At 36.4% G+C, this 8,481-nt stretch overlaps 1 protein-coding gene across 1 annotated transcript; it reads right to left on the bottom strand.

The window, feature by feature from the left end:
• Positions 1-4,664: 4,664 nt before the first annotated feature.
• LOC105125218 (uncharacterized) lies at positions 4,665-8,312 on the bottom strand. Its single transcript, XM_011025573.1, has 3 exons — positions 7,930-8,312; positions 6,006-7,449; positions 4,665-5,922 (listed from the first exon to the last, which is right to left on the bottom strand). The coding sequence occupies exons 1-3, from the start codon at positions 8,195-8,197 to the stop codon at positions 5,574-5,576; spliced, it is 2,061 nt and encodes a 686-aa protein (XP_011023875.1). The 5' UTR covers positions 8,198-8,312; the 3' UTR covers positions 4,665-5,573.
• Between the last annotated feature and the right edge of the window lie 169 nt (positions 8,313-8,481).

Here is an 8,481-nt window from a genome sequence, read left to right as displayed (position 1 = left end):
CCCGACCCCCACGTTAAAACTAAAAAAAAAAAAAAAAAAAAAAGAAAATATGATGGACTGTTACAGTTCAGAGCCTCCAGGGAAGATTAGTAATTCTAAAGCTGGCAGCAGGCAGATTACTGGATCAAATCCAAGGATAAAGAGGGAGGAAGAAGGAAATCTGTACCATGCATACATCTACTTCAGTGAAAAATAAGTACATCAATTTCTTGAGATGAAAATACAAAAGTCAATGATTAATTTATCGAACAAACATCAGAATCTTATGCATGTCAAAACCTGGAGATACATCGCTTAGCAAATCTCAAGTTATCTAACTCAAATGATAACGACGATGAATCTTTTGCATTGCCTGCAGTCAACTGTAGAAATTAGATGATGGTCATCTCCAATGATAACATGGCACAAGGAATACGCTACTTCTGGCTAGAAATTAATCTGCTGACTGAACAATCCTTATTAACAATTACACTCGCTAAAATCTTTGCTATGATTAACGTCCTTTACTTTAATCTCGATCTTACCTAAAAACCTCGAAATGAAGTAAAATAATGTCAAGTCATGGAAAAAAATCACTTAATATCTTCTTATTTAGTTTGTTTGGACCAGGAAAATGTTCGCCCTGTCACACAAAAAAAATCCCCAAAAAAAGTACATACAGTCACAAACCAAATCCCCCTCCCTCCCGCGGCCTCCCACCACCACCATCCCAACAGAAGAAAATCGGTCCTTGTCAGTCCCTGGAAGAAGAAGAAGAATGCTGAAGAGATCGCTACACAAAAACTCTCTTCTCAGACGTTCTCCCAGCTGTGGAAGCAGAAATTAATGTGATGTAGTAGTTTGTTGTTATTATATTTTCATAATTGAGGTGGATAGTGGTGGTCTGTCTCCTCATCATAACATTTTCTTGCCATTCTCTTACAGTTTCTGCTGCTACCATTTCTTTTTTTAATTTGTTATTTTAGCCAAAACTAGGCAATACTAGCATAATCCAAATTCATAAAGATGACATATATGTAAATTCAGTTTTGAGGATCATGGACTCCCTACAATTTCATCACAACTTGATCACAGTAAACTGAAACAAGACTCTTCGCGTAATTATCAAGAGACATATCAAACCAAGAAGTGGCTTTATTTCTGGGAATCCTCCGTTCCAATTCTTGAGCTACAAGATTGTATAATTGCAAGTGAAAACAAGATTCATCGTCCATCTCCCCTGGTGTAATTTCTTCATCCTAAATTTGATGCAGGTGGTTCTAATCAGCCAGCTATGGATCTGCCATAACTAGACTACGTGGATAGCTTTGCAAGAATGTTTATTGTCTAGGCTGAGTCGTGCAGGGTGATTGGCATGATGGAAAGGCCTATAACTTTTTATCCACCACCGTAGCAAATAATCCTTTCTACTCCATCAGGAAAGTCACCTCACAATCGTTGTACGGAAGGGTTGTTTTTGTCTCCAGGAAAACAATATCATCCATATTGAACATTAGAATAGTCGATCTCCAACACTGAGCTTGAAAAGCTTTTACGATACCACACTCCATTCAGAACTACACTAGTCTAGCGAGCGAGAGTGCTGACGTATCATATTTACCCATACTAGGGTGGACATCCTCAACATCTGTCCACACACCTGTTCTCGGTGTGAAAACCTCAGCTTCTGATATGAAATTGTACTGATTATCTGTACAACTTGCAACAATTTGATTTGATTTCAAACCATAGGCAATATGAAAAAAACTATCACTGCATATAGGAATTTTAAGAGAGGGGAAGTGCCAATGGATTTCAACAAAAATTAACAGGTATAGCCGATGGTGAGACCTAGTGATGCAAGTGTTTCTGTCAGTTAGGGATCTGCTACAGCTGGGTTACGTAGATAGTTTTGCAGACATATTTATGAATTGATAAGACAAGGTTAAGTTCAAGATAACGCCTGAATTATACACAGTGATCGGCCTAACAAGAAGAACCATGAATTTCAAAAATTAATATATCATAGAGATTAAAATATTTCAATTAAGTTAATTTGAACTTCTATATATGAATAATATATACAATGTGCAAAAGTTATCGCTTGAAGTAAAAACCTTGAGTTTGTTAATTGATAGGTAAGCGCCTGAGGAATGATTTAAAGAAAGAAAGAAGACATCAAGCAAAAGGGATGCTCAAAGTTCCAACAGAGAGTTATCCAACAAGATGCGGTCGGTTTTGAGTGTCTCTGATAGAATAAATGTAAGAACAAACTGTTGATTTAAATTTAAATCCAGGTCAAATTTAATCTAAATTAATCTAGATATTTAGGAAAGAGTTAAAAAAAAATTTCTTTCATTTCTTTTAATTTTTATAGATGTCATAACCCTCCCCTCTTCAAACCAAAAAATTTAATTTTTTTATCTTTAATTTCTTGTTACAGAAAGATAAAAATAGTAAGTAAATGGTTCTCTTTCATATTACTTTCGATTATAGTTTATTTATGAAATGATTAAAGAAGATATTAGGATTTATAAAGATTAGAAATTTATATTATTAAGATTGATTTATAATTATTAAGGGTTTGATGTTAGGTAATTAAGTAGTATGTTGTTGAAAATAAAGATTTATGAGTTTATTTATTTAAATTAATTTTTATGGGTTAAGAAATTAATTTTTATCTTGCTGTAAAATCTGGACAGAATGGTCTTGAGGTTGAAGATGATCAAATTTTATTTTGGTCCTTAAGTTGTGAAAGTTTCGGTTTAGTCCTTAAACTTTGAAAAAATTACAATTTCACCCCTAAATGTATTTTGAGATTCTAGACAGTGAAATTTTGAAATTTAGGATGATGAATCTTATTTTGATAATTGATATGGAATATTTTCAGTTTGGTCTCTCAGTTTTGAGAATTTACATTTTAGTCCCTGAACTTTATGAAAATTTTAATTAAGCCCTGGTTCGTTCTAGACAGAATTTTGGATGGTTTATGGGGGAAAATTCAGTATGGTTATGTAATTCTAGATTGGTCCTTCAATTTTGGTAAAATTACATTTTGGTCTCTATTTTGAAAAATTATCGTTTTAATTTATAAACTTAGGAGACCAAACCTGGTTTTATTTTATGCTTTGGGATCTTTTGTTTGACTTGTTTTTAAGTATATATTATATATTGTTGTAGGTTCTCCTAACGATCCTCAATAGGATTTTCGAGTTTTTCATCTAACATTCCTTTTAGTTCTATATTTTTCTGGGTGAATGGAATAATCTTTAATATGCATATACTATAAATAAATATGTATATTGATTATATGATGAGTACAATTAATTAATCTCTTAAATATTTATATATATTGCTTTATTTTCTAAGTACTCATCTATTCTTGAATTTGCACTCACAATTTGTCAAACTAAATTCTATTCGATATAATATACATTTCGTTGATGATTCTTCTAATATCTATTATGTCTTAATATAGGATTTGTCAGTAACTTCATGCTAACAGAGAGTAGTTAGCCTATGTGCACATAATATTCTGTATACTTAACTGATAAGAGAGGCACCAGTCTGTGACGACTGATCATCTCACAGTGATCACCTTCGGGTGTCCTCTAGTCACTTTTGAGTGTCATCTGGTCGCTTTTGAGTGTTATCTGATCTCTTACATGTATTTCATTATGTTATGATTAGTATGTATATGTATATGTATATGTATATCAAAATAAATCATCTTGTAAACTATTAATATCTAAAATGTATATTAAATATTATTATCTCACTGAGTTGGTTGAACTCACACCTCATTCTTAATATTATTTCAGGTTCTTAGTTTCTATTAACAGGTAGACTTTGTTGAGTGTTTTTGCTTTTTGAGTTTTGGTCAATATGTCTTGTTTATTTTGTGAAGCTTTCCTTTTAGTTTTGATTCAATATTTTAGACGCTCCACTATTATTCTATTTTAATTAAGTTTGGATTTTGCTAATGTAATGAATATTATGAATTATTGTTTTTATTTTAATTATTGATAAAAAAAAAAAATTTGAACTACTATTTAGTTTCGTAGTTTTGAATAATATAATATTTCTAAAAATTATAAAATGCTATATATTTTTTAATAATTTATTTTTTTAATATATCTATTTTGAAACTTAACATAAATATAATATTTTTTCAACACTGTTTCTGTATTACAAGTTAAGACCTCAAATTCGGGTCATGAGAATGAAAGTTAAAGTCACTGGACGTTTAGACTTTTGAAACACGGAGTCTGACTTAAATAACTGAAAAGGACAGGGAGAAGGTAGAAGAAATGGTAGTACGATATCTGAGTTCTCTGCCTTGTAGTGTGAAGAAGCCCGCTATGTAAGAAACAGAAGACGGTGATCAGTCTCGAAAATGGAATCTAGAAAAAGGAAACCTGTGGCATCTCAAACAAAAAATATCGGCTGCATCGAGCAAGCGATGGCCAAAACTTTCATTTTCAGCATGAAAAGATTAGAGAGAGAGAGAGAGAGTTTAAGCATAGCAAGAGCCACCTCAGCTAAAAGGTTTCATTTTCCTCGTCTGCTCGTTTTTTATAGGGTTACATGGACATAGAATACAGCATTACTCAGTTCCCGGCATTTGGAACCAGAACTGTGGCAGTGACATCTAGAAGAGTAAAGGGGCCAGAAAGAGAGACCTCTGAAAGAGAATGATAATGAGGAAAGACTCGGCTAATATCATTTCATTTAAATGCTTACACATCCATCAAAATTACACAAGCCAGACAGAACCAGAGGTACTCACAAAATGCTTCGCGAGCATGCATTCAAACTTTTATTTGAGGTTTACACATACTTACCGAACAGGGAAAGATTAAAAAAAAAAAAAAAAAACAGCTCAAGGATCTGAAAACCAGAGAAGTTGCATGAACATCATCTTTGCAAATTGCAATGACCAAGTTCGACTACACTTTTGAGGTATATAATTCTTAGCATCCAGTCCCTGCAGCATACACCCATCATTATTTGTTGGGCTCTCCCATTCTGACTTCATATCTTCATGACTAATCATGGTCAAAATGTGATAGGTCAGTTTCTAGTAGACAACTTCCAAATTTGCAGAGTGGCATAATAATTTCATATTTCTTTGTTGAGTAACTTGGCGCATTCATCATTTAACTTCCATCTTCTGTACGTAAACTTGTTAAAAGGAATATATGCTAGAAAAATATATAATCTTCAACCACAGTTTCTGTAGATGGGTTGAATTGAAGCTCAGGTTTCATACTAGCAAAGCAAAATCCCAGAGATGTGAGAGATTTCCGAGAACAGAATGAAGACCACCACCCCAGTGCACTAAGTCCACTTTGAAAGGAAGACCTAACTGCGCATAGTAGCAGCTAGAAAAATGTGCCCCCTGAAAAACTGTAACCTTGACTTAGGTTGTCGAAGCACTTCTTTTAACTATCCCTCAGGATAAACCTGGGAGATCTTCTCCGGCAACTTAAGATTAATATAAGATGGCCATTGCACTAAACATACCAGAATAAACAAACTCTAACCATTACTACCTATTCTCTAATTCTAAGGGCAAGAAGCATCTTTTAAAATCAACCCCACTCCCAGCCAAACGTGCCCTCTGAGGTGCCTGAATCCCCACCAAACGTGCCCTCTGTGGAGCCTGAATCCCAGCCAAATGTGCCCTCTATGGAGCCAAATGTGCCCTCTGAGAATCCTGAATCCCAGCCAAATGTGCCCTCCGTGGAGCCAAATGTGCCGTCTGTGGAGCCTGAATCACTGTTGGCCTTTTCTGCTATTGTTATGCTAAGTGGTCTCCATCCTGATTGGTGAGGTATGATCCATTTCTTATAGCCAATTACCATGTTCAAAATCTGAAGTACTTCACCCAGAACATGTTCTTTCAAGCACTTACTCTTTAAAATAGTGCCTGCTTCATACCTGTATTATATACAACAGCATTTTCACAGTTAGAATTGAAACTCGGGAAATCAAACAGAGTTGTAGAAAATGGTGAGCTTAACCTGCACTCAGAAGCCAAGATTGCAGATCGTCCAGCAGAGGATCTCAGAAATTGATGAATTTCATTCCATGTTGCTTTTGGGATTTGTTTAGCTTTACCACCAACAGGGTTGACACATTTCCACAGTTTCTCATTTTTACCAACATACAACCGCATAGCACCTAAACTCCGAGTTGCTACCATCTGATGCTTAATGGCACTCTCAAGGGCCTTCTTAATGTCAGTATTACGGTGCTTCAGATCTCCATAGCGGATGCAGCCAGCTATATTTGTTTCAGTTGGCATTATCCTTTCACTTTTAAGGGTGTTCAAGGCAAGCAATACCACTCCTATAAGGCCTTGAACATATTCGGAAGGTTTTGGGCAACCTTGACTCCCCCATTTATCACTCCCTGGAGCAACACTGGCTCCCATTGCATATGAGGATGATGGTGGATATTCTGGACCACCAGGGTACCTATGGTTTGGCTTCTCGTCCCGGTAAACTGATGGCGAGTTATGTGCCATATTTCCATTTTGCGAGTTACTTAAGCTTACAGATCTGGGAAGTTTCTTCTTGGGATCATGTTTTAGCTCTGGATTTCGTTGTTGAGGGTTAAAGTTGACAGGGTGTCCGGGAATGTTCAAATTACCAATATCAGGTGCACTTGTATATGGTGCAGAGGTAAAGCTAGTTCCATTGGGTCTCTCAGGCATTAGAGGAGGAGCGCGAGGATGAAGATTAGGATGGGGAGGATACAAACCACCTGCTGCAAATTCAGGTCGCATACCAGGATTGTTTGGCCTTAATTGCTGTGTATAATGATTCTGGTAGTTGCCATTGATATGGGTGGTGTCACTCCAAGTAAAATTATTATTTCCAGGAATAAAATCCAGGCCAGGTCCACTTGGGGGAACTTTGGGGAAAGAAGGACGAGGTTGGGGAGAGTTTGAGTTGTGATGATCTTCTTGGGTCCAAAGAGGCGAGCTTGTTGTTTTGGGTGTATTTGTTTGACTCGGGTTTCTTTGAATGTTTTTCCCTTTCTGTTTATTGTCATGACCCCTTGCTTTGTAAGGAGACTTCTGATTTTCCACATAAGGCTTCTCAGAATAGGAATCTACTGGTTCCTTTATTTGGGCGGCATCAGACACTGGAATCTGTTTCGTGTCTGAAGTGGACATATAGCCATTACTACAAAGTTTTTGTAACTCACCTTCAGTGAGCGGCGGTCCTCCAGCCAAAAGACTCGTCCAAAGCCATACACTCTTCGCGGCTGCAAGAAGGGATGCGGATGCCTTCTGTGGTTGTGCTAGAAGAATATTATATCTCCTCATTCGCAACTGATGAAGAGCATTTGAGAAGTCTCGATCACCAGAAATCAACAAATAATTACCAGGCGCAGGATTGTCCACTGCCCAGAACAACATATCAACGAGTATCTTCTTATCACTTGCATCTTTCACACCTGTTCATTCATATTAAAGTTATGAACTACAATAATAATAAAAAAAAAAAATCCAAGCATCCACTTTCCTACACAATATAACAAACAACCAACAAAAAAAATTCAATATTCAAAAACCATTACAGACCAGAACATCCTACTGATGTTGTAGCAAACTCACATATAGTCAACCTGCACTTCTCCTATTTTAATGACAAAAATTGAGATCTGATAAAAGAAATCATCAATAATTCAAAAGATTGCTGATTCCTCTTTGTTTCTTTATAATTTTCTACAACATTGCAAATCTCAGCAAACCCTTTCAATCTCAGACAATTCAGTCTCTTACACAAATTACATAACCCCATCACAGAATCAATCAAAACGACACCGAGAGCCAAAATAGTGACCAAGATCCCATTTTCTCGACTAATAAAAAAACACTAGGAACCGAAACCCCAAGAAGCAAAAACATCAAAAGTACAAGTAAAATCAAGATACCTGCAGGGACATGATTGAGAGCAATCCCAGTACTAGAAAGAGCCTGTTGAACAGCGGAATCGATTCGATGGGTGTCACCATAAGCAGAAATAGAGACTGGACCACAATAATTCATCTTGACAAGGGCTGAACTTATGTTTTGCGCTATGGCGTGGGGGTCACAGCCCATTGGAACATGACAATTCTCAATGTCCCACCAAACTGAAATCTTGGCACTCGTGTACTGTGCCTCTGCTCCTCCTCCTCCTCCACCTCTGCCTCCGGCCATTGCAGACAAAGATCCCCGATAATCACGGTGGCTTTGGTGGTGGAGATTTAGAGGGTTGTGATGTTGTTTTGGTATCTACTAAAGTGGTGCATTGCTTTAGTGTTCTGTGGTGCGGGTGGTGACTTTAAGCTAGGTAGTGGACTGGAGGAGGAAAAGTTAAATTACGCTTGTATCCTTTCACCGGTAGCTGACAATTAGGAAATTACAGGGGTAGCTGCTGAGTTAGGAAATAAAGAATTATTTACCTTTAAAATTCCACAGTTTTTTAAAAAAGTTTACTCCTC

The sequence above is a fragment of the Populus euphratica genome, unplaced genomic scaffold (genome assembly GCF_000495115.2).
Source record: "Populus euphratica unplaced genomic scaffold, PopEup_1.0 scaffold28.1, whole genome shotgun sequence".
Lineage (NCBI taxonomy): Eukaryota > Viridiplantae > Streptophyta > Magnoliopsida > Malpighiales > Salicaceae > Populus > Populus euphratica.
The sequence above is the reverse complement of the archived record's forward strand: the minus strand, read 5'-3'. Positions and strand labels throughout refer to the sequence as shown.

Excerpts from the sequence above, each read along its gene's own strand:
- LOC105125218 (XM_011025573.1), bottom strand. The coding sequence starts at position 8,197 with ATGGCCGGAGGCAGAGGTGGAGGAGGAGGAGGAGCAGAGGCACAGTAC. Across the intron at positions 7,450-7,929 it reads TCTCAATCATGTCCCTGCAG|GTGTGAAAGATGCAAGTGAT; the intron begins GTATCTTGATTT and ends ATGAATGAACAG. Across the intron at positions 5,923-6,005 it reads ATCTTGGCTTCTGAGTGCAG|GTATGAAGCAGGCACTATTT; the intron begins GTTAAGCTCACC and ends TATATAATACAG.